This window comes from Pipistrellus hanaki (genome assembly GCF_964339955.1).
Source record: "Pipistrellus hanaki genome assembly, chromosome: 13".
NCBI classification, from domain to species: domain Eukaryota; kingdom Metazoa; phylum Chordata; class Mammalia; order Chiroptera; family Vespertilionidae; genus Pipistrellus; species Pipistrellus hanaki.
The window spans coordinates 34,049,961-34,077,423 of NC_140515.1; the positions used below are offsets into that span (position 1 = coordinate 34,049,961).

Here is a 27,463-nt window from a genome sequence, read left to right on the forward strand (position 1 = left end):
TGGAAGATTTAATATTGTTAAAATGTGCATACTATGCAAACAAATGACATAATGCAATCCCTATCAAAATTCCAATGGCATTTCTCACAATAGAACAGAGAAATCCTAAAATCTGTATGAAAAACCCCAAATAGACAAAGCAATCTTGATAGAGAAGAACAAACATGGAGGCACCACATTCACTGCTTTCAAAATATAATACAAAGCTGTAGTAGTCAAAACAATATAGTACTGCATTAAAAATAGTGACACAGATCAATGGAACAGAATAGAATAACCAGAATTAAATCCACACATATAAAGTCAATTATTTAACAAGAAAAGAGCCAACTATATGCAATGGAGAAAGGAGAGTCTCTTCCATAAAGTCTTCAAAAAATGGATAGCCACATGCAAAAGAATTAAACTATTTTACACTGTATACAAAAATAAACTCAACATGAATTAAAGATTTGAACATAAAACCAGAACCATAAAACTCCTAGCAAAAAACTTAGGTTGTAGCTCCTTGACAAAGGTCTTGCAATAATTTTAAAAATCTGACACTAGAAGCAAAAGCAACAAAAACAAAAATAAATGAGAGACTACATCAAGCTATAAAGCTTCTGCACAGCAAAAGAAACTATCAACAAAATGAAAAGATTACCCATGGAATGGGAGATAATACTGAAAATTATATATCTAATAAGGGACTAATATCCAAAATATGTAAATAACTCATACAACTTAATAGCAAAGCAAAAAAATCTGATTAAAAAATGGGCAGAGGATCTAAATAGACATTCTTCCATAGAAGACATACAGAAGGCCAATAGGAGCATGACCACATAATGAACATTACTAATCATCAGGAAAATGAAAATCAAAATAACGTGAGATATTATCACCTTACACCTGTCAGAAAAACTATTATCAAAAAGACTAAGAATAACAAGTGTGGCAAGGATTGGAGAAAAGGAAACCCTGTGCACTGTTGGTGGGAATGTAAGCTGGTACAGCCACAATGGAAATAGTATGGAGGTTCCTCAAGACACTAAAAATAGAACTACCATATAATCCAGCAATTCTGCTTCTGGATTCTTATCTGAATAAAATAAAAACATGAACTAAAAAAGACATATGCACTACTATGTTCATTGAAACGTAATTTACAAAAGCCAAGATATGGGAACAACCTACATGTTCATTAATGAGTGAATGGATAAAGAAATAGTAGCACACACAAGGGAATAGGTCAAGAGAAAAAGAAAGGAATAGAGGAGAACTACAAAACCAACCAAAAGACAATTAACAAAATGTTAGTAATACATACTTATCAATGATTACTCTAAATATAAATGGATTAAACATTCCAGCAAAAATACACAGGGGTGGCTGAATGGATTAAGAAACATGACCCGTCCTGGTCAGGTGGCTCAATTGGTTGTAGAGTCATCCCATACACCAAAAAAGATTTCAAATTCAATTCCAGGTTAGGGGTCATGCCCAGGTTGTGGGCTTGATCCCTAGCAGTGCGTGCAGGAGGCAGCCAATTGATGTTTCTCTCCCTCTTCCTCCTTTCTCTCTAAAATCAATAAAAACGTGTGTTTTTTTAAATGGACAGAGGACCTGAATTGATATTTCTCCAAAGAGGACATACAGACATAAGAAAAGATGCTCAACATCACTAACCAACAGGGAAATGAAAATCAAAACCACAATGAGATGTCACCTCACATGTGTCCAAATAGCACCATGAAAAATCAGTAACAGGTATTGACAAGGATGTGGAAAAATTAGAAACTTGATGCCCTGTTGGTGGGATTATAAATTCGTATAGCCACTATGAGAAACAGTATGGAGATTTCCTCAAAAAATTAAAAATAGAACTGTTACAGGATTTCAGGACAGGAGGAATAGGGAAACTGAAACAGGAAGTTAAAGCCAGACCAGTGTGGGCAATTTGCAGTGAGCTTGTAACTAACAAACCATTATCTTCCCCAGCCAAGGACATGAGAAAAAATAATTTTTAAAAAACCTCCCCAATAAGAGAATGAAGAAAGGGAGGAGAATGAAGAAAGGGAGGAAAAAGAAAGAAAGAAAAAAGGGCAGTTTGCCATGGTAGGTTTGGCTCAGTGAATAGAGTCAGCCTGAGGACGGGGTGGGTGTGTGGATGTGTGTGTGGGTGTGAGTGTGTGAGTGTGTGTGTGTGTGTGTGTGTGTGTGTGTGTAATAGGGAGTGTCCCGGGTTTGATTCCAGTCAAGGGCACATGCCAAGGTTGTAAGCTTGGTCCCCAGTGTGGGGCGTGCAGAGGACAGTCAATCAATAATTCTCTCTCATCATTGATGTTTCTGTCTCTCTCCCTCTCCCTTCCTCTCTGAACTCAATAAAAATTAAACAAGTATATATTTTGAAGAAGAGGAAGAAGGAAGAAGAAGAAAGGGAAGTTTACTCCCTATGCAGAGAAGACAGCAGTTTCAAGGCTTGGCAAAAATTGCCAGGTGCTTCTCATGATTTCTAGGAAGGGCACAACAAAGTAAAAAAAAAAAAGGGGGGGGGGTGGGTGGGGAGGAGAAGACCTTGAGAATTAATCTGTACCAAAATATTCAGCAGAGGAATTCTGAGAACTATAGATAGGTGATATATATATATATATATATATATATATATATATATATATATATATATATATATATATATATATATAACAAAAACAAAACAAAAAAAACACCCCCACGCAACCTGCTCTTCAGATTAGCTGAGAGCCCGTCGGTGCTTCATAAGCCAGATGTACAGGTTTGCTTGCTTACTTCACTTTTTCAATAAAGGTGCATGCTTTAATTGCTTTAATAAATTGGCTTTTCAGCCCTAGCCGGTTTGGCTCCGTGGCTAGAGCATCCAAATGTGGACTGAAGGTACCCAGGATCAATTTTGGTGTAGGGCACATGCCTGGGTTGCAGGCTCAATCCCCAGTAGGGGGCGTGCAGAAGGCAGCTGATCAATTATTCTCTCTCATCATTGATGCTTCTCTCTCTCTCTCTCTCTCTCTCTCTCTCTCTCTCTCTCTCTCTCTCTCTCTCTCTCTCTTTCTCTCTCTCTTCCTCCCTCTCCCTCTCTCTTTCTCCCTCTCCCTTTCCCTTTCCTTCTCCCTCTCCTTCTCCCTCTGCTTTCTTCTCTTAAATCAATACAAATATATATCTATACTAATAAAAGGGTAATATGCAAATTGGTCTGAAATAAATAAAAATATGTGTTTCTTTAAAAAGGTAAAATATATGGTTTTACAATGTGGAAAGTGTTATGAAGAAGTATAGAGCAGGGAAGGGGAATAGTAAATCCAATTTTAAATAATGTGATCAGGAGAGGGCCTCAATGAGAAGACTATATTTGGGAGGAAAGCCAGAAGATATGAAGACCCAACCATGCAGGGGGAAGAAAGAAATTGTGGTATAAATACACAATGGAATGTTCCTCAGCAACAGAAAGAGAATGACAACTTGCCATTTGCAACAACATGAATGGACCTCCAGGGCATTCAGCCATGTGATATAAGCCAGACTGAGAAAGACAAATACCACATGAGCTCTCTTGTATGTGGAAATCTAAAAACATATACATACATTTTTAAAAACTAAGGTCATACGTACAGAAAACAGATTCATGAATGCCAGAGGTAGAGGCATAGGGTATGGGGAAATGAGGGAACATCTTTATTTTTCAAGTTTAAACAAACTGAATAGAAATAAATTCTAAAGAAACCACACCTTAGATGTGAGGATACAAAGAAGTTGAAAGTAAAAGGATGGAAAAAGATTTCTAGCCAATGAATAACCAAAATAGAGTCAGGGTGGCTATATTAATGTCAGACTAAATAGATTTCAAATCAAAGAAAGTTACAGGAGACAAAGACAGACATATATTGATAAAAAACTCAATACAAAAAAAAAAATAAAGGCTCAATACACTAAGAAGACATACAGTTAAAAAATATATACACCTAACAACAGAGCCCTAATATATATATGAGAGAATTGAAAGGAGAAATAGATGTACAGTAATAGCTAGACTTCAACACCTGGTTCCAATAATGGATGAACAACCAGATACAGAATCAGTAAGGAAATAATAGACTTGACCACTATAGACCAGTAGGTATAACAAACATCTACAGAGCACTGCTACCAGCAAGAATATAATATATATTCTTTTCAAGTGCACATGGAACATTCTCCAGGAGAAACCAAATACTAGGCCACAAAATAAGTCTCAATAAATTTAAAATAACTGAAGTCACACAAAGTATCTTCCAATAATAATGTAATGAAACTAAAGCAAATGAAAAATTCACAAATATATTAAAATTAATCCTAACACTCCAAAATAACCAACAAGTGAGAGAAAAAATTACAAAGGAAATAAAATAGTTTGAGATCAATGAAAATGTAACATACCAAAACTGAAGAAAATTTATAGCTTTAAATGCACATATTAAAAAATATATATCTTAAATCAACTACCTTAAAACACTAGAAAACTTTTTACCTTAATAAACTAAAAAAAGTAGAATAAAGCAAGCAAAAAGAAGGACATTAATTCTTAAGAGCAGAAAAAAAAGAGTATAAAGACAATAGAGAAAACTCAATGAAACCAAAAATTGGTTCTTTAAAAAAATCAAGAAAATCTACAAACCTTTAAAAAGAGTGACAAGAAAAAAAATATATATATTATTACTAAAATAAAAAATGAGGAGACATCATTAAAGAAATAAAAGCTGTAAGAAAATAAACAACTAGCCGAAACCGGTTTGGCTCAATGGATAGAGCGTCGGCCTGCAGACTGAAAGGTCCTGGGTTTGATTTTGTTCAAGGGCATGTACCTTGTTTGCGGGCACATCCCCAGTAGGGGGTGTGCAAGAGGCAGCTGATCGATGATTCTCTCTCATCGATGTTTCTAACTCTCTATCCCTCTCTCTTCCTGTCTGTAAAAAATCAATAATATATTAAAAAAAGAAAATAAACAACTATATGACAACAAATACGATAACTTAGATTAAATGAAATAGTTCCTTTAAAAATATAAACTACTGCTGAAACCAGTTTGTCTCAGTGAATAGAGCATCGGCCTGCAGACTAAAGGGTCCCAGGTTCGATTCTAGTCGAGGGCATGTACCTTGGTTGGGGGCACATCCCCAGTAGGGAGTGTGCAGGAGGCAGCTGATAGATGTTTCTCTCTCATTAATGTTTCTAGCTCTCTATCTCTCTCCCTTCCTCTCTGTAAAAAAAAAAAAAAAAAAAAAATCAATAAAAAATATATATATTTAAATATATTAAAAATAAATTTCCCTAGCCCCGTGACCGGCAAACTGCGGCTCTCGAACCACATTCAACTCTTTGGCCCCTAGAGTGTGACTCTTCCACAAAATACCACGGCTTGGGCGAGTCTATTTTGAAGAAGTGGTGTTACAAGAAGTTTAAAAAATTTGCCTCTCAAAAGAAATTTCAATTGTTGTACTATTGATATTTGGTTCTGTTGACTAATGAGTTTGCCAACCACTGCCCTAGCCGGTTTAGCTCAGTGAATAGAGTGTTGGCCTGCAGACTCAAGGGTCCCAGGTTCAATTCTGATCAAGGGCATGTACCTTGGTTGTGAGCACACACCCACCAGCTGATCGATGTTTCTCTCTCATCGATGTTACTAACTCTCTATCCCTCTCCCTTCCCCTCTGTAAAAAATCAATAAAATAGAAAAATAAATAAATAAATATCAGTGGAAAAATATCCTTGGGTAAGGATAACAATCCTATATAATAAAAGGCTAATATGCAAATAGACCAAACGGCAAAACAACTGGAACAACCAAACCAAACAACTGAACTGCCAGTCGCTATGACATGTGCAAACCACCAAGGGGCGTATGTGGAACATGGCAGGTGGCAGGATGGTGGAGCAGAGGGATGGTGGAGCAGGTGAGCAGGGGCATCAGACAAGGCAGGGAGCCAGTTGTTGTCATTGGGGAGAGCCCGTGGTGGTTACTGAAAATTCTTTGCTCCTGTGCACCACAGTTCCGCCGGGCGCTCACACCCACTGCCAGCATAAGCTCCATTCACAACCGCAGCCAGCACCGGTGCCACCACTCACACCCGCTGCCTGCCCCATTCACCACTGAGGGCTTCTTACCTCCCACTGCTCCTGAGGGGCAATCGGGGTAGCAGCCACCACTCGCACCCACTGACGGCACCTGCCCCGTTCGCATCTGCTGCTGGCACTGGCCCCAATTGCTCCACAGTCAGCAGGTGCAAGCAGGGCTGGCACCATCAGCACGTGAGGGCAGCGGGAGCAGGGATGCCAGGAGAGAGGGGACCGGGGTCATTACGGGAGGGGCCAGACGGAAGTGAGGAAGATGGGGCGAGACCCACTCCTGTGCCCACTGCAGCCTGGCGGCCCATAGTTCCTTCAAGGTGCACAAATTCATGCACTGGGCCCCTAGCATAAGTAAATAAGTAAACTAAGTGCTACATTTTTTTAAAAAAAATCAATTGTGTTTCCTCACACTTTCAAACAACCTAAAAAGGAAACTGACAAAATTCCATTCAAATAGCATAAAAAAAATAATAAAATACTTAAGGGGTTCTGGACTGTGAGAGGGCACAGGCTAGGCTAAGGGACTCCTCCCCAAGTGCACAAATCTCATGCACCGGGCTTCTAGTTCATCAATAAAAAGGAATGTACCACTGATACATAGCATAATGTTTGTTGAGGTCCAGTCATATTGTACTAAGTGAAAAGAATCAGATGCAAAAACTGTAAAGAGAAAGCGGCAAGGCATTGTCTGCAAAAAGGCATGAGGGACCTTTTTGGAGGGAAAGGTTCTGAATCTGGATTGTGTTGATGGTTACCAAACTCTATAAATGTATTAAAAATCACTGAACTATATGCTTACAAGGGATTGATTTTATGGTTTGTAAATTACACCTCAATGTATCTGCTTTTAAAAAATATGTCAAAGTCATGAAGAACAAAAACTGAGGAACTGTTCCAGTTTAAAGAATATTTAAGAGATAAGACAAGTAGAGGCAGTACTTAATCCTGGATTACATCCTAGCCAGTGAGAGGGGGAAAAAAAGTTATAGCCCTGCCAGCTTGGCTCAATGGATAGAGCTTTGGCCTATAAACTGAAGGGTCCCAGATTCGATTCCAGTCAAGAGCACACACCTCGGCTGCAGGCTCGATCCCTGGTCCTGGTTGGGGTGCCTGCAAGAGGCAACCAAATGAGGTGTCTCTCTCGAATCAATGTTTCTCTCTCTGTGTCTCTCCCCCTCCCTTCCACTTTCTCTGAAAAATCAATGAAAAAAAAATGTCCTCAGTTGAGGAGTAACCAAAGGAAAAAAAATAGCTATAGAAAGCTTTATTAGGATCGTTTGATGAAATGTGAATAAGGACTATGGATAAGAATAATATTGATAAATCAATGTTTAAGTTTCCTGATTTGTATTATTATAACCTGGGAATATACTTTCTTAGGAAACATACAATGAAAAATTTAAGAGGTAAAGAAGGCACAATCTCTAATTTACTCTTAAATTTTTCAAAAAAAAAACAAAAAAAACAACCCAAAAACATACAGATATGTAAAATATGGAGAGAGAATGATAGAGAAAATGGGCAAAATGCTTACAACAGCCGACTCTGGGTAATGGACAAATAGGAATGCCTCATATTCTTGCAATTTTTCTATGAAGTTTGAAATTATATCAAAATTAAGTTACAAAAAAATAACAGTACAGGCAGGAAAAAGTGAGTGAAGGTATGACAAGCAATACTAGCAAGCAATTAATTAATGTAGATCTTGAAGTCACTAAAGCCTATCCCCTGACAACAAAGGAAAACCCAACTGCCCCAGATAGCTTAGTCTATAAGACATTCTAAAATCCTGGCAAGCTCTAAAATGTAGCGGTTTACTGCCATTTCTCTCAGGGCCACTCTTTCTTTCCTTCATTTCTAACACAAGCATGACTTCCAGGCCTAAACTGTTCTAGCTAAGCCACAAAAAACAAACAAATAAAAAAAACCAAAAACCTAATTCTCCCCAGGAGGTTATCCCTGGAGTTCAAGTTTAGAGATTAAAAATTAGGTTTAAGGTCTAAAAGTGGCTTCTCAATTAACACAAGTGCTCCCACAACTAACCTTACACAAATTTAAACACATATTATTCTGACAAAGGGCAGTAGCCAAGGATAAAAACCCTCATAAGCCTGCAGGACAGGGATGACAAGAACAGCTGCCCTGATTATAAACAATGTCTGTCTGTCTCCTTCCTTCCTTCCTCTCTTTCCTCCCCTCCCTAGAAATGCTGATCTGTCTCTTTTCTAAAGTTTCCATCTGGCAGTATCTCTCCCCTTCACCCTAATCTCCCTTACTATCTCTCTCACAATATACTTCCAACTTCAAAAAACACACTTCATTCCTTTTTTCTTTTCATTTCTCTTTAATGCAGTCTGTGTAAAGAGAAAGATATCTGAAATGTTGTTCACCAAATGGTAGGATTTGGGTGATTTCTTTTTTCTTTGTATTATATGATCTTTTTTTTTTTTTTTTTTTTAATATATTTTATTGATTTTGTACAGAGAGGAATGGAGAGAGATAGAGAGTTAGAAACATCAATGAGAGAGAGTCATCGATCAGCTGCCTCCTGGACACCCCCCACTGGGGATATGCCCGCAACCAAGGCACATGCCCTTGACCGGAATCGAACCCGGGACCCTTCAGTCCCCAAGCCTACGCTCTATCCATTGAGCCAAACCGGTCCCGGCTGTATTATATGATCTTGTTATGTTTTAACCAAAAAATAAAAAGCAATGCATTTTTTTAAAAAAAATTTCCAATTCCAGCAAATCAGTTCATTTGAACCTTTTATATTCTCACCCTTGCTTTTAAAAGAAAAAAAAAAATTAAGTGACTTTCTCTTATGAATGATCTTGAATTTTGTTTCTCCAATGAGTGGTCCTGTATGGGGGGAGAGGGCCAAAAACCCTCCCCACCTCCTCTCTCTTGCTTTTCATCTACCCTTCATGCCACCCCTGGTGATACAGGAGGAAGCTATGGAACAGACACAATGGGGCAGAGAACAGTGAGATAGGAAAGCTCTGACCAGGACACAGCTTAGAGAACTAAGCCCTGTGCTTAGTTCTATTCTCTGTGGACAGGTATATCTCACCAGAAAGATGTCTGCGTAGCCAGCCAAAGACTCCACTCCCTCCTGAATCCGTGCTCCCCCAGAGTCATTCAGTCCAATCACCGGAGCCCCCACTGTCATGGCCTGGTCCATGATCTGAGAGAGCAGAGAAGTCTTTTGTGAGACAACTGATCCCGTTATCATATACAGCATTTACAAAGCACCACAGTGTTTCCTGGACAATGTTCTGAGGGCACTTTTCAAAACAGAGTAGCACTGGCTTCATTCCCATGACGATTGGGTATCATCATGGAAGACAGAGAACCATATTTTAAAGGGCTACAGACACCCAAACATCCAAGTGCCAAAGCACTTCCCATTAGCAGGGGATAATATTTCTCGTGGCATTTCTAGAGCCATAGGCTGAGGCTATAGCTATGCACCACGGAACGATAGTCAATGATGGACCACATATGTAACAGTGGTCCCGTAAGATTATAATGAAGCTGAAAAATTCCTATTGTCCAGTGATGTCATAGTTGTTGTAATGTGATAGCTCAATGCATTACTTAAGCGTTTATGGTGATGCTTGTATAAATGCCAGTCCTATAAGAGTATAGTAGCACAGACCTGGTCAGTGTTCCCAATGGTTAGAGCATTGGCCCAAACACCGAAGTGTCTCTGGTCCAATTCCCAGATAAGGGTACATACCTGGGTTACAGGTTTGATTCCCAGGCCAGCCAGGGAACATGTGGGAGACAACCAATGTCTCTCTCTCACATTGATGTTGTGTATGTTTTCTCTCCCCTACTCCCACTCTCTGTAAAAAAAAAGAAATCAATGGAAAACGAATCCTCCATTGAGGATTAACAACAACAAAAAAGCACAGTATAGCACATAATACTTGATAATGAATGACTATGGCTTATGTATTTATTATAGTATACTTTTTAAAAATCTTTATTGTTGATATTATACCTTTTATCATTATTTTAGCATGTACTCTTATTCTTAAAAAAAAATGTTTGCTATAAAATAGTAAGCTGTGTTACACTGGCAGCAGCTTCATACATCTTATGCTTGACGTGTCTCCTGGCCGTATCATTTTTCTTTTGTGTTTGATTTAATCTCATGTTGTTTTGTACAATAACATGCTGTGCAGGCTTGTAGCCTAGGAGCAATAGTCTGTACCAGTGGTCGGCAAACTCATTAGTCAACAGAGCCAAATATCAACAGTACAACGATTGAAATTTCTTTTGAGAGCCAAATTTTTTAAACTTAAATTTCTTCTAACACCACTTTTTCAAAATAGGCTCTCCCAGGCCGTGGTATTTTGTGGAAGAGCCACACTTAAGGGGCCAAAGAGCCGCATGTGCTCTCGAGCCGCAGTTTGCCGACCACGGGGCTATACCATATGGCCTAGGAGTGTAGTAGGCTATGCCATCTAGATTTGTATAAGTACATTCTGATGTTCATACAACAAAACCGACTAACATAATGAACAACATAAACTGATGAACAAAACAGATCCAGAGACAGAAAAACATCAATCAGAACATTAAACCTCAGGGAAGGAAGGGGACGGTAGGGGTAAAGGGGAGAGATCAACCAAAGCACTTATGCATGCATATAAGCCTAATCAATGGACACAGACAACAGGGGGGTGGGGGCATGAATGGGGGTGAGGGGTAATCAGTGAATAAGGACACATATGTAATACCTTAATCAATAAAGAAATTAAAAAAAAAAGACTAATAATGCATTTCTCAGTACACCACCCATTGTTAAATGGCACCTGATTGTAAAATTTTTAAGCAGCCAAGTGTGTTTCCAGTTACTCGTTTGAAAGAACAGATAGATAAAATGGCAAAAAAGTGTTTTCATGAAAGTAAATGTGGACCCATCTGTTAACCTGAGGCCGGACCCAGGCCTGCTTTCACTCCTGAGACCGATTATCCTCATGGTTAGTAGCTGACAGCCTAATGAGCAATATTCCTAACAGCCCTTGACACTATACAAAGCACTCTGACTTCCATTATCTTGTTTAACAATTGTAATAGAGGCAGTAAAAGAGAAAAATTAGAAGGTTTAAAGTTAAGCGATTGGCTCAAGGTCTCAGGAGTAATAAATGACAGGACCATGTCTAGAATCCAAGTGTTGCATTACATAGGAAAGCCGTCTAGCTACTAATAGTCAACTTTACTTTTACTCCAAAATTCTCTAAATATGATCTACACTTTTATTCATCTCCAGAGCATCTCATCTCTAGCACTGTTATTAAAACACCATCATGTAATCCTTGCAATGCTCTTTATCTTTTAGCACTTGGACTCTCCACCGAGACCGTAGGGTCCTCAGAACCCCAAGGCATCTATGAAAGGACCTGAGGGACTCAATGAACTTGGATGGGGGAAAAAATGTATATCTTTATCTTTATTACCTTTACCCGATCTTTAGCATTTCCTTCAATTATGAATACAGAACAAAAAACACGTAAGTACTAGAAATACCTGTGACTTTGTCATTTATAGCAACCAGAGATATTTCTGTGTCACATTCAAGTTGTTGCAAATATCTTGAAATATTTTTATTCATGCCTATTTGAAATCATACATTAGACCCACCACTAAATCTTATTTAATGTATTAATAAAGCACATATATTACAAATGTGATGTTTTAAAATTTTTATTTTTATCTTTTGTAGTCCTATTTGAAGCATGTAAAACAATGAGAGTCCAGGCTTCAACAGCCTGCCAAAGAGATCCATAGTACAAAAAATATTAAGAACTCCTGCCCTGGACAGAAGGCACCCTATCTTTCTTACCTCTGCCCCATTCCACATTCCAGTGTCTTGCACCCCAAAGATACTCAATATGTATTATGTAACTGAGGAAAGTAGTGGGTTTGTTGTTACTATTAAATACTTACTTTGCAGATCTTTTGGGCATGTGCTCCTGACAGACTGCCTCCAAAAACTGTAAAATCCTAAAAAGTAAACAAATCAACAAATAAAATATAGTGATTAACCAGAGATGAAGAGTCAGTAGTAGGAGGGAATAAAAAATTCATAATGTTTTTAGCCGAAACCGATTTGGCTCAATGGATAGAGCGTCGGCTTGGGGACTGAGGGGTCCCGGGTTCGATTCCGGTCAAGGGCATGTACCTTGGTTGCGGGCATATCCCCAGTGGGGGGTGTGCAAGAGGCAGCTGATCGATGACTCTCTCTCGTCGATGTTTCTAACTCTCTCTCTCCCTTCCTCTCTGTACAAAATCAATAAAATATATTTTTTTAAAAATTCATAATGTTTTTAAAGGATTTCCAGAAGATAAAAATTTAAGCTTGATTTATAAATTATCCCACAGAATAGTGAATATATACATTTTTTAAATTGATTTGAGAAACATCGATTTATTGTTCCATTCATTTATGCATTCACTGGTTAATTCTGGTATGTGCCCTGACTGGGGATCAAACACACAACCTTGGCTTATGGAGACAATGCTCCAACCAACTGAGCCAACCGGCAGGACAGAATAGTGAATATCTTTAAGGGAGTAAATATACTCGAGAGCAAAAGATGTAGTCTTTGTTCTACAAAAATCATCTGTATCTCTGAGGAAAGGAAAATTTTTCATACAGAATTAAAAATCAGATTCTATGGAGAAGTGAACCAGAGCCCTCAATGCTTCTTTTCCTTATGGATTTTCATTACCTTCTGATTGAAGGGCTTCTTTGTAGAAATGACCCCCTTCCTACACACACACACACACACACACACACACACACACACACTGTCCCCGCAAAAGACAGTGGTGATTTAAAAACACATGATGGCCAAAAAAGGAAGAGGAAACAACAAAAAAGAAACTGGACAAGTTTGAATTGAAAGCACAATAAGCCCTAACCCCGTGGCCCTTGAGTGTGGCTCTTCCACCAAATACCACGGCCTGGGCGAGTCTATTTTGAAGAAGTGGTGTTAGAAGAAGTTTAAAAAAATTAGGCCTCAAAAGAAATTTCAATCATTGTACTGTTGATATTTGGCTCTGTTGACTAATGAATTTGCAGACCACTGCCCTAACCAGTTTGGCTCAGTGGGTAGAGTCTGCCTATGGACTGAAGGCTCCCAGGTTCGATTCTGGTCAAGAGCATGTACCCCAGTTGTAGGCTCCTGCCAGGCCTGGGTCCTGGTCAGGGCACAGGCAGGAAGCAGCCAATCAATGTTTCTTTCTCATGTTGATATTTTTCTTTTCCTCTCTCTTTCACTCTTTCTAAAAATCAATGGAAAAATATCCTCAGATGAGGATTAAAAATAAACAAGTAAGTAAATAAATGTAAAAAAGAGGGAACCATTTGGGGAAAAAAAAGAAAAAAGAAAAAAAAAAGAAAGCACAAGTACTGCCCAAGGAGTAAACATAACGGAGGAACCTGGAAAGCATGGGGGGTGGGGGACGCAAATTAATAAGTCTGTGTTAGGATCAGTTACACCCCACAGGGCCTCACGTTCACTTTGAGAGGAGAAGGCTTTATTCTTTAAATAAATTTAACCAGAGGGGGCTCTGGCCAGGTGGCTAGGTTGATTGCAGCGTCATCCCATGCACCAAAAGGTTGTGGGTTCAATTTCCAGTATGGAAAGCAACCAATCAATGTTTCTCTCTATATCTATCTATCTATTAATCTATCTATCTCCCCTCACCCCCCCCTCCTCTCTCTATAAAATCAATTTTTTAAAAAACAAAAACAACAACATCCTCACATGAGGATTAAAAAGTAAATAAGTCAAAGAAAGTTAATTTAACCAGAGAGGTTCTGGACTCACAATCACCAGCAACAAACAAAGAAAAAGGTGAAACTGAAAACAGGTGAGATTAGGAGCCTATAACACCAAGCATGTCAAACTCAAAGGCTAACCAGGGCCAAGTGAGGTTTAAGTTTATGTGGGCCACAAAAAAACAAAAGCTTCAATCTTCATAGAAATGTAGATTTATTTCAATAGAGACATGCTGAATACAAAGGGCTGAAATAAATGAGTAATCGTTAATATAAAATAGAACATTTTAATAAAAATTAATATTTTTCTCAAACATTAACTTACCGGACACTGAATAACTGCACAATAATCATAATGCAAATAAACCTATTTTTCTTGTTCTCTGAAAGCAAAATATTTCCTGTTGCGAACACCAAACAATAAGTCCAAGACTAATGATGTGACAATCGGCTGCTAAAATATTCACTGCTGGTATTAGTGGAGAGAAACCTTGCCCCTGCACGTAAGGCGTGTAAGGGAAATGAATGCAACACAATATTAGTCATCAGTCATTAGAGAATGCTGTAGTTCATTATTAATAATTATGTATAACAGGAAACTAAAAATTAAGTTGCGAAATTTTTATTAAAATGTTTCTTACATACCATTATGTTGGCTGAGCTGCAAAAATATTCGTGTGAGCACATGCAGCCCGTAGGATGAAAGTTTGACATGCTTGCTGTACACTAAATGATGAACCAGTACTGGCTCCTCCTTTCCCCCGCCCCCCCCTCAATCCCCTCCCCAGAAAACACACCTGCAGCCAATTCTCAGGTAAGAGACTGAGGCTGTTACTGTGGAAAAACAGAAGCTCCCCAGAAAAGAATGCCTACAGATATTGAGGCAAGATAGTAAGACACTAGGAAAATTCCCTGGCAACTGGAATGGGGAAACTGAGGCAGATGGCTGCACAAACTGGCCAAGTAATTTACAGCCAGATACAGAAGGTCACCTACCGAGAGATAACATCTAGGCCTCAGTTGTATTTCAGCCCCTGGCCAAGAAAAGCAGCAAAACCAGGTGAGAGACACCAGGAACAGCTACCTCTATGATGACTAACGACCCCGTGCGCTGGCACCAACCAATCAGTGGAGACCATGACCCTGAAAGGATACACCTGGAAAAGCTGAGGAATATTCTATTGGGATCCTTCCCTAAGATCTCCCCTGAACACCCAGCTTTTAAAAACCTTCAAAATGATGGTCCCAGAGCTCTCTCTCCCTCCCTAGAGTACGCCCACACCTTTCCCTTTCCCCTCTTCTTCCCCCACAGGTGAGCATCCCCTAAACTAACTCCAAGGGACTCCATGAGACTTACAATCAGGGGAGCACTAGGCAGTTGCAGCTTGTCCAGGGCTTACCCCCAAACCTGTCTCTAAGACCCTCTTTTCTTTGACTTCGCATTTCTTTCTGTAATGTTTCTAAAAACCCAAAGCAGCCCCTCCTGTACTTCTATAGCTTCTTCTATCTTAAACCTTCTTTATTTCAGCTTTTTTCTCCCTTCCATTCTCAAAAAAAAAAAAAAAAAAAAAAAAAAAAGGAAAGAAAGAAAAATTCAGTGGCTTGAAACAACATAAATTTATTACCTTACAGCCTTACAGTTCTGTAATTTAAAAGTCCCACATGGATGGCTCAGTTGGTTGGAGCTCATCTCCATGCACCAAAAGGTTGTAGGTTCGATTCCCAGTCAGATATCTAGGTTGCTGGTTCAATCCTGATCAGGAAGTGTACGGGAGGCAACTGATTGATGTTTCTCTCTCACATCCATGTTTGTCTCTCTCTCTAAAATCAATTATAGATAAATAAATGTCCGACATGGGTCTCACTGGGTTAAAATCAAGGCTAGCAGAGCTATGCTCCTTTCTGGAGGCTCCAGGGAATAATCTCTTGTGTGTTGTTTGTCTTCTCCAGCTTTCAGAGATCTTCCATATTCCTTTGCTCATGACCCCCTCTTCTAAGCCATCTTCTAAGCCAGGAACTATACAGGTCAAAGCCTCCTCCCATCTCCAATGCTGCCACCTCTGCCTCTCTCCCACTTTTAAGGGCACTTATGGTTACACTGGGCCCACCTGGATAACCCAGGCTACTCTATTTTAAGGTCAGCTGATTAGAAACATTAATTACATCTACATTCTACAAGATGAATTCCCCTTTGCCAGGTAAGGTAACATATTGACAGGTTTCAGGGATTAGGACACGGACATCTTTGGAGGCCATATTCTGCCCACTATATTCTCCTATGGTCTTAATGTGAAGAAACTGTATGTGTTTTGATTCAGCCTGATACAACGGGTTTGAACATTTTCAGGAAAGCCAAAACGCCCGTGGTTCTGAGAGTCAAGTCCCCTCCACCCCAGGCTGCATCAAGGTCTCTCAGGTCCACACACCCTACCCAGGACATAGCTGCCCTCCAGATACACAACCAACCTCCCAGGACTTAAAAGATTTCTGACCTGTGATCCTCCCCCAAAGAGACTGGGGATCTGACTCCCTAAGAAAAACACAAAGTATAATACTATGTACATATGCACTGAAAATGAGAAAATAAATCCCTCATCTGCCCCAAACGACATGCAAGTTTTCATTTCCCAAGACTGTTTTCTCTTCACATATTTTGCTCCTGGCTCTGTCCTGGAGGAAAGCTCCACCTCTTGCAGTTATGAAATACCTGACTGAAGATGTAAACCAATCTTCCGTTGATTCGGCCACGTCCAGTGACGACACTGTCTCCAGGAAACTACCAAAAAAATTTAAAAGCAAAGGTTAAAAAACACAAATGTTTCTTTTAAAAATTTAGTAATTATGACCCATTGAAAGATGCCCCCCTCCAAATTCTTTAAAAATTAGGAACACAAAGGAATATCCCTTCCCCTCCTCAGCTAGTACTAAGCTACTGCTTTAACAGAAATGGAAAGTGCCATAGTCTTAGGCCTCATCTCCTTCCTAAAAGCAGAATTATGACTAGATCCTCTAGGGCTGTCACTACCAAATGCTAACAGGAAGGAAAAAGACATTAAAACACACACACACACACACACACACAAAAACAAACAACAACAACAAAAAAAAACATGGCAACTTCTACAAACCCCAAACCCACCCACAAACCTTAAAAAGGCAAACCTATCATTTTGCTTGGGATCCTGGCAATCATTGTGTGGCCCATAATAGCCCAAATGGAGCCAGCTGGTTTGATGCCAAGTTTACAAATCTTTGGTCTCAAACACCATATATGCAGACCTAAAGAAAGCTGACCAAAGCAAGCCCAAAGAACTCTGCACACTCATGGGGAACACTCAATTGAAGGAAGAAGTGTCAGTGACTGACCTAAAAACTCCAAAGAAGACAAAGAGGGGAAAAAAAGACAGAAAAGAAAAAAAAAAACTCCAAGGCATAAACTTAGTAAGAGGCAAGTGGTCAGTCTCTAAGAGTCTCTGATGCCTAGTCAGATCAGAACGCAACTAAAAGATTTTCTCACTTTCCTTCCAAGTTTGTCATTCTATACGTGTGAAAACTCTGAACCCACAACCAGAGCCTTAGGAACTGGGCCAGAGTCCCACTGCACAAGGTATTAGCGGTCCACTCACATTCCTTCATCGGCAGACAAAGGTTAAGTGGGGGGCCTGGAGGCCACAGGAGTGCCTCTCCAGAGGCATTCTTGCATGCTAGGGCCCTAAAGCGTGAAAATGTTTCAATGTATCCTGAATCCCAAAAGAATTACTTTAGTCTAGTGCCGCCATTATCAAGTGGTTATACAGCAAAAAATTTTTAAACATGCTATACCTGACTATTTAATCAGGGGCATTGACCTTTTTTCCCTTAGACCAGTGTTTCCCAAACTTCTCTCATGATGAGAATCACCTGGTGGAGTTGTTAAAACACAGATTCCTGAGTCCCAACTAAGAAGTGCTAAACTAGAATTTTTGGGAACATATAGGTAAAATTGTATACTTAACTAGTGCTCTAAGACAGATGTTATATACAGAGCACTAAGTTAGGTATGCAATTTTACCTATATGTTCCCAAAAATTCTAGTTTAGCACTTCTTAGTTGGGACTCAGGAATCTGTGTTTTAACAACTCCACCAGGTGATTCTCATCATGAGAGAAGTTTGGGAAACACTGCCTTAGACTGTCAAAAAAAAAAAAAAAAAAAAAGACAACAGCCAACACAGCAATAGCCGTCCAGTGTGAATGAATCAAAATTATACCTATTTTTTGTCAAATCAGCAAAAAATACAACTCAGAATTTTAGTAATTAGTCTATGTGTGACATGAGATGAAAAAGGTTGAAAATCGTTGGGTAGGCCAGCAAGGCCACAGCAGGAAAGTACAACTTTGAGGCTCACAACACCATTGTGAACAGATACCTTATTCTTATCAGCAGCCATTCCGAAATCTGCACATCTGTGTTCCACAAACATGTCGCTCTCAACAAAGCTGTCAGGGTCCAACAAGAGACTGATCCGTTCTCTGGCCGTTAGCTTTCCCTAAAATGCAACAAAAATCACTCAGTGATATTGTCATAGACAAAGTCAGTAAGCAAGGAGTGCTCATGGGAGGATTAGGAGAACAGGTTTTGCCCTTTCACCTCAAGTGAAAGCCTATATTCCATCAACCTAAGAGACAGGTGTTATCAGTAGACTTCACCTAGTTAGAAAATCAGAGTAGACAGAGTGGTCCAGGAGCCACTAACTATGGAAGGCAAATATCCTATATAATAAAAGTGTAATATGCAAATCATCTGAAAGGCCGCACAGCGGAGGAACACCAACCATCCAGGACCACACTATGACCCCCACTGGCACCAGCCAAGGCGGGTGAGATGCAATTGGTCGAGCTGGCCACCATATCATGATCACCGAGCAGAGGAAGGCGTAGGCTACTTTAGGGTGCCTGTGGCTGGAGGGAAGCAGGTGCTGGCAGCCGGGGAAAGGAAGGCCTACTCTTGCATGAATTTCATGCATTGGGCCTCTAGTAAATATATAAAAAGAAACTGTCACCTTTAGATCCTTGTCAAATGGGAATTTTACCGACACCTAACTCAACACTCAAATTCAGACTCCCAGGGCTGGTTCAAATCTCCTCACTGAAGATCCCAGGCTTCCACCCTGGTCACCTCCCCCCCACTGGTGAGTTATGTTTCAGTGCCCTTCACCTCTAAAAATGTCACTTCTGCACTTTCCAGGTTGGTTATTTAATTCATCCAGCAAATCGGTCCAGACACACACATGTCAGGGACGCAGTACGTGAGTCTAGTTTGAAGTCCCAGGCTGCCAACTGATCTGGGCCTGTTTCCTCTGCTGCTAAATGGCCCACCCAGCATATCTCCACCAATGCCTGGGCAGGGGGTAGCAGTGTCCAGGCTGCTCACTCCAGCCAAAGATATACACTAACATGAACATCCCCAGAAAAACCACCTACTGTCGAAGTGTGCCTTTCCTCCCCAGCAGGTCGATGCACGCCGAGACCCCGAGATCCTAAAGGGGCTTAACTGGTGTTCTGGGGACAAGGTCCCACAAGTTCTCTGCATGCACCACACACCCGACCCCAGGTTAATGTAAGCCAGTGTTTCCCCAACTTATCTCATGATGAGAATCACCTGGTGGAGTTGTTAAAATCCAGATTCCTGAATCCCAACTAAGAAGTGCTAAACTAGAATTTTTGGGAACATATAGGTAAAATTGTATACTTAACTAGTGCTCTAAGCATACAATTTTACCCATATGTTAAGTATACAATTTTACCTATATGTTCCCAAATACTATACTATAGTTCCCAAATACTATACAAAGTATACAATTTTATCTATATGTTCCCAAATACTATACTATAAGTTAAGTATACAATTTTACCTATGTTCCCAAAAATTCTAGTTTAGCACTTCTTAGTTGGGATTCAGGAATCTGGATTTTAACGACTCCACCAGGTGATTCTCATCATGAGAGAAGTTTGGGAAACACTGAAAGGGTTTGCTTATGGTACTTCCCCTGCCACCTGTCTTGATTTTACTGCTTCCATAATGGAGCAAGAACCATTCCTTCATGGGGCATGAGAAGAATAAGCATCATTTTTAAAAATGAAGTGCCTATCATCGCTTCACTGTCTCTATTTTAACAATAAGATTGTGAGGGGAGAATTATTACTATCCTCTGTTTAGAATAACTTGACTCCTAAAGATTAGTCACTTGTCCAAAAGTTTACAGCAGTTGAGAGTGGAGAGCCAGGTCTGTCCGCCTAACAAACATTCCAAGGGGAAGCAGAAAGGGATAAAGCACCACAGGGCTCTGGGGGAAGGCAACAAGTTCTCAAGGTGAACATTCTGGACCCCGCCCCTCCTCAGCTTTGCACGGATTGGCTGGGAGGCCTCGGGCGCCGGGAGCAGGGCGCGCTGTGATAGGTCGCGAACGCCGGGGGCGGGACGGCCTCGGTCCCCCCTCCGGACTTACTCGCTTGTGCTGCGCGTCAATGCGGCGCTGGCCCCCTCCCATCAGCGCGGCGCGGCGCTTGTCCTCTATGCGCTCGTTAATGGAGACGGGCTGGCTGCACAGGCTGCGGACTGCGGCCCGGAGACCGCGCCGCCCGACGCCGAGCCTTGCTCCAGCCGCCGCCGCGCGCATTGCCGCCGCCGCCACGCGCATCGCCGCCGCCATATTTGTTCCGCCGGCGCGCCCCCAACCAGCGCCCTGAGTACGCAAGTGCGCAAGTGCGTGGCCGAGCGTCAGTGGAGCGGCATCTGCGCCTGCGCAACGTCAGCGGAACGCAGGGAGGCCGGGTTGTACTGCAGAGCGTGCGCGGGAGGAAGGCCTCAGATTCCCAGGTCCCCGGCCGCCCTACAGCGTCGCCCAGAGAGAATGGGGCATGGTCCTCTGATCTCGTACCCTCCTGGCCACGCACAGAAAAGACCTTCTCTGACTACCTAGATCTCTGGTTTTCTCGTCCCACTTGCTCCAGGAAATAGATAATGAATTAACCAACATTCAGTGAACAGTGGACCAGGTAAGGCATGAAGCACTTACTGGGATTAGCTTGTCATTGACCACAGGGCTCCTAACTTATAGGGAGGGAGTGGTTCTCAAAGTGTGGGGCCCAGCAGCTTCAGCACCACTGAGGAAAGAGTTGGAAATACAGACTTTTCAAATTCTCAGACTCCACACCAGACCTACTGAATTGAAAGTTCTGTGGGGTGCAACCAGCAATCTGTTTCAACAGATGACCTCTAGATGATTTTTGATGCTTTTTTAGACTTTTACAGTCACTTCCCAGGGGATTTAGCACTGAACGGTTGGGAATTTGTCCTTATTTCCTTCCCCCAAGAGGCTGATAATACAATTCAATTCAGCAACATTTTAGAAATTTTGAGCACCTACTTTGTGCAGCAAATTAACCACCAGTATTTATTATTCTTCCTGGACTAGAAATTGTTCACCTAGCTATTCAGGGAAGCTGAGGATCCAAGGCCTAAAGTCATGTAGCTGGACAACATTCACTTGCATCTGTCTGACTCCATAGTGGGTATTCTTGGCTCTACATTTGGGTCCCTGTTTAAGGACAAGGGACTGACATGGTAGCACAGGAGAGAATTTGGGAAAGTCTGGGTGTATCAAGGAGAGTATCTCTGAGAAGGCAATTGCATGCGAGAGAAAATCAGCAGTGTGTGAGCAAAGGCCTGGCATGTGCGCGCACATGCGCGCGCACACACACAAACACACACACACACACACACACACGTGAGTGCGGTTGTGTCCCCAGCTTTTGGAGGAATAATGGTAAATGAGAATGGAAAGTGATAATGGAGTTAGATTGTGAAGGATTTTACCATGTTCAGAAATTGGGACTTGATTGGGGTTGGGGGCACTGGGACTCTGGTCCTAAAGTGCTTTGTAGATCATCCCCTTTGGCACATATTAACACCATGTTAAGATTGTTTAGCTCTCTCCCCAGATAGATTTCTAAGCCAGAGGGCAGGGACCATGGCTGGCTCACTCACCACTGTTGCCCCTGCAACTGGAACGAGTCCCAACACATAGGAGACCTTCAGAATGTATTTGTGGAACAGAATTGAGCTAGCACATAGGCAATTGCATATGGCTCTGGAGGTTTTCTCCTTGCAACTATGCATGCTCTTCTACACCTATGACACCTTCCTCATGTATCATCTCCTCAAGGCAGTCTCCCCTGATCCCCTCTCTGCCTGGATTAGGGTAAGTATTGGTTCCTCAGGGAGACAGGATTTTTTTTTTTTTTTAATTAACTTTGAATAACCAATGCATAATAGAAAGCCCACCACTGGAGGGGTCCCATAAACGAATGTTTGTTTTTATTTAACTCACCCAAGGATATTTTTCCATTGATTTTTAGAGAGGGAAAGACAGGGAGAAATATTGATGTGTTAGAAGCACATCAATCGGTTTCCTCCTGCACATGCTCCACCAGGGCCAGGGCCGGGGAAGAACCTGCAACCTCAGTACACTATTAGAGGAAATGTCTATGAGAAAAAATGGGAAGGCAAATAGGAGGGCTGGTAGAGCCATCAGACTCTAAAGCAAGTCCAACCTCAGGTGAAGAAATGAAGGGAGAAAGATTGGATGGAAGCATCTTACACCCCAGTGCAATTCTGAGGAAATTACATGGATGGACTTGAAGAGTATCAAGCTACTAGTAAGTGATATAAGCCAGTCAGAGAAAGACAAGTTCCATATGATTTCACTTATATGTGGAATCTAATGAACAAAATGAACTAACAAAGAAAATAGAAACAGACTCACAGATACAGAGAACAGACTGACAGCTGTTAGAAGAGAGGTATTTAAGGGACTGGGTGAAAAGGTGAAGGGATTAAGCAAAAAAACAAAACAAAAAACACACCTCATAGATGCTGTCAACAAACACTATGGTGATTTCCAGAGGTAAAATGGGGTGGAGGATGTAGCAGAGGATAAAGGGGAGATAAGTGATGATGGAAGGAGACTTGACTTGGTGAACACACAATATAGATGATGTATTATAGAATTGTACACCTGAAACGTATATAATTTTATTAACCAATGTCACCCCAATAAATTCAATAACATTTTTACAAAAACTGATAGGGAGCTTAAGTAATGGAGAAATAGACAACCTCCAGGGACAAACGAGCTGTTTTCCAAAAATTAAATTTTAAATTATTTGGAATGCAGAACACATTTCCCTTAGGAACAATGCTATGAATAATTGCAGTTATTTTCTTAGCAAAGTCCACGCAAGATTGTTTTACTCATAATGTAACAGAAATATCTGGTAAGAAATTTTAGGCTTGCATCAATTGCATCCTTAAATCCTCACCACTCTGAATTGTAAATTAGCTGTGTATATAACTGCCACCCCAACTAGACTGTGAACTCTTTGAGGGCTGGAAACTGTTGAATTATTCATTTATTTTATTCTGAATGCCTGGCATGTAACTGGAAATAAATGTTGGTTGCATAAATGAATGGACAAATTTAATAGGCATTCGAATAATGTTGAAAGTATCTTAGGGAATAAAAACACTAACATTTAATGGGTACCTTAATATGTGTCTGGCACTGTGCTAGGTGGATAATCAATAAAGCAAGATGCTTTGTTTATACTGGAGCCAAGATGAAGAAGCTGGAGACAATTTTAATATTGGAGATATAAAATAAATGAGTGCTGGAGTTGCTAAATGTTTTTGCATGAAATGAATGGATAGGTGTATTGATTTGAAAGAACTGTCATAGAAAAACATCAATAGGAATTGATATGCGAAGGGAAACGGTTCTTTTGAGGATCTCTAATACTGAATGTTGGGGAGGTATAACCACAGCTAAAGAGCAGAAAATGGAAGAGGAAGTTAACAGAGAGGACTGGTTGGGAAAGAGTAGAAGGTCTGGTCTGGGTTAGGCTTTGATTTAATTTCATCTGATTTACTGCTCCCTGAAAAAAATGCGTTTGCTCTTGACAGTCTCCAAAGATTTGTTGTGAGTTTAGATTAAGGTTAGTTTGCAGTTAGATTGATTTCTTCCCACAATGATAGTATATTAAACACTTGTTAAAATTTTATAGGGATGGTGTCTTCGTTAGCTTGGGCTGCTAAAACGATGCCAAACAACAAACATTTATTTCTCAGTTCTCAAAGCTGGAAATCTGAGACCAGAATGCCAGCATGGTTGCCTAGTGAGGGCTCTCTTCTCAGCTGAAGATGGGTGACTTCTCCTTGTATCCTCCGATGGCATAGAGAATGAGACCTCTCTAGGGCTCTTTTATAAGAGCACTAATTCCATTTAAGAGGGCTCCACCCTGGTGATCTAATTATCTCCCAAAGGCCCCACCCTCCTAATACCATTGACCTGGGGGTTAGGATTTCAACATCTGAATTTGGAGGGGACACAAACATTCGGTCCAGATCAGATGGCTATAATGGAGAAGGCAGTAGAGTGGACATACTAGGGAGTAAGGGAGAATGCAACATAGGAAAATGGGAGAGAAAAATTATCTTTAGTTTTTGGCGGATGAAGAAAAAGATGGGGACAGGAGGAGGATGAGGAGTGGAAAGGCAAATAATTATTTCATAACTTCATAAAGGCCCTAACCTCTCAGAAAGTCTCTCCAACTTACTGCCAGCCTGATCATTGTTCTTTGAAAGCATCACTACAACTACTACTGCATTTACTTCATTGTCCACAAAGTGCAATCAATAAATATTTGTTGATTGATTATTCTGGGTGTTTCAAATCAATCCACACTTCTAGTTTTATTAAGGATTTTAGAATTGACATTGATCAAGCTGAAATAACTGTTTTTAAATTTGCAAGACATTTTATGTCTCTCCCCAAGGAAAAGCAAATATGTAAACATTTGTCCATGCCCATTATGCACCAGACACTGTACTGGAGGTGTTCTTTATAATATTGCATTCCTAGTAACTCATTATTATTTTAAAAATTACTTAGTGCCCATTCGGCAATGATCCCATGCTAGGCAATGATGATAAAAGGCAAAGAGGGAGAAACTCTGTCCTTTTAGCAGTTTTAGTATAATGGGGAGAAGAGGGCCAAATCAAGAACTGTCAATAACTGTAAGTAGCCGAAACCGGTTTAGCTCAGTGGATAGAGCGTCGGTCTGCGGACTGAAAGGTCCCGGGTTCGATTCCGGTCAAGGGCATGTACCTTAGTTGCGGGCACATCCCCAGTAGGGGGTGTGCAAGAGGCAGCTGATCGATGATTCTCTCTCATCGATGTTTCTAACTCTCTATCCCTCTCTCTTCCTCTCTGTAAGAAATCAATAAAAATATTTAAAAAAAAAATAACTGTAAGTACAGTGAAAGAGCTAAGCACTTGGCAATACTGGAGAATGATACAATAGATCCTCCTTTCCCCAACTGATGGACAGATAATGACATAAACTCCACCTGCAACAGGGACATTCCTGAACACCTAACCAGGCACCTTATATGGACTGTGCATTGAACCACCAATCAGCACCTGCCAAATACCCTAAGGCCCCCCCACCTCCCCATTCCTAAGTCCCTAAGTGCCTAATCATGTGCCTTATATGAAACCACCAATCAGTGCCAAGTACCCTAAGCCCCATCTCTTTCCTTCCCTTCCCTCCCGTCAAAAGGTGTGTTCACCCTTGCATATGTGCTCACTTCCTTTGGGAGGCAGCCCGGCAGGGTTCCTTCTCCTGTAATAAAGCCTGTGTCCTGGTCTCTGGCCCTCTGTCTCATCTTTCAGAGAACAGAATAAGTTTTAATTTTTAAAATATATATTTTATTGATTTTTTACAGAGAGGAAGGGAGAGGGATAGAGAGCTAGAAACATCAATGAGAGAGAGTCAGGGACCAGCTGCCTCTTGCAAACCCTCTCCTGGCGATGTTCCCGCAACCAAGGTACATGCCATTGACCGGAATCGAACCTGGGACCTTTTAGTCTGCAGGCCGACGCTCTATCCACTGAGTCAAACCTGACTCGGCTAGAAATAAGTTTTAATTTAAAAAGAGTAGGTAATATAGACAGAATGGGACATCTATTTAAATGAAAATTTTTTGTCTGAATAAAAAAAAAATTTTTAATGACAATTTGGGAGGAAGGCAACAAGTTTAAGGCCAAGAGGAGCCTAAAAAGACATGATTAAATGTTGTACGCCCTGGATGGCATCCTGGATCAGGGGAAGGATATTAGAGAAAAATTGAATAAATATAAATAGAATATGGATTTTAGTTAATCATGTGTATTATTATTATCAGTTCCTTGTGACACATGTACCGTACTAATGTAAGATATTAATAATAGGTGAAATTGGAGATATTAATAATAGGTGAAATTGGGTGTAGAATATACTAGAACTATTTGAAGTATCTGTGTAATAATTCTGTAAATTCAAAACTTTTAAAATAAATGTTTCATTAAAATATTTAAACTGTTATCTTGTATTTTTGTTAGATCTGGCAATACTAACACTTTTACTTTCAAATAATCATTAAGCATAAAATACAAAAAATAATCTTATATTGATAATTAAGGGATTTGAGTTGTATATAATTTCTCCTAAGTACTTGATCCAAACACTTTATTTTTAAATATATTAGTGGAATAAAGCACACATAGAGAAAAGAGTGCACTAAACATAAGTGTGCAACTAGATGAATTTTCACCAAGTAATCACACTAGTGTATGGGTGTAAATACAGCTCAGGTCGGGAAAAGCATGTGACCAGCAGTCCAGGAGCAACTTCATGGTCCTTCCCTATTAAAGGTAATCATTATCCTGACTTGTAGCACCACAGATTAATTTGCCTGTGTACCTAACATAAAAGAACTCAAACTATATGTACTGCCAAATACTTTATTTTCTATACACAGTTAATTTGTTTTCCTTTTTTTTTTTTCTTTCCTTTTTTTTGGCAAGGCTCAAGCAACCAAATAATCAGTGTTGAAAAAAGAACTGGCTTAAGCCTCCCTCCCTCCAAATGAACCGTCAATAAAATTAATCTTAATTTGGTTTGTGCACATCTCAAGAGACTTAAAAAATACAGTTATGAGAAAATCAGCAAGGTTAAGATTCTTCAAGTAATCACTTTTCTGGGGTGACTGATAATTTATGCTGCCTGGATAGAAACCGATGCTGATTATTTTATTCTTGCTGCTCCTTTGGGAAAGAACCACCTGTGTGTTGTGGAAGAAGACCTTAGAATTTGGAATAAAAATAGACATGTATACAATAACATTTTTATTTGAAAAGGAACTTAGAAAAAATCTTTTATAAAAAAAAAAAAAAAAGGAAGATGGGGATTTTAAGGAGTGCATTTTAGAATATTTGCCATTTTCCAGATACAAGACAACCAAATATATTTTCTCAACTTTAATTATCTGCTTTGTTTCGTAACAAAACTAGGAAGTTAGTCCTTATTGCTTAATACTTAATTGTTGATAATATGCTAGGCCTTATGAAGAAAATCTGTTTTCAATGGTGGTAGAACTTATATATCAGAGGTTTATACAGAT

The 27,463-nt window shown here is 40.2% G+C and overlaps 1 protein-coding gene across 1 annotated transcript in view; it reads right to left on the bottom strand.

Moving 5' to 3' along the window:
• PCCB (propionyl-CoA carboxylase subunit beta) overlaps positions 1 to 20,891 on the bottom strand; it is a 45,779-nt gene extending 24,888 nt beyond the window's left edge. Inside the window, exons 1-5 of the mRNA XM_084901785.1 lie at positions 20,409 to 20,891; positions 18,330 to 18,449; positions 16,629 to 16,697; positions 12,082 to 12,138; positions 9,194 to 9,307 (exon numbers count right to left, since the gene is read on the bottom strand). Of these exons, the coding sequence (XP_084757911.1) occupies positions 9,194 to 9,307; positions 12,082 to 12,138; positions 16,629 to 16,697; positions 18,330 to 18,449; positions 20,409 to 20,612 (564 nt within the window). The 5' untranslated portion in view covers positions 20,613 to 20,891. The remainder of the gene's footprint in view (positions 1 to 9,193; positions 9,308 to 12,081; positions 12,139 to 16,628; positions 16,698 to 18,329; positions 18,450 to 20,408) is intronic.
• Positions 20,892 to 27,463: the final 6,572 nt, after the last annotated feature.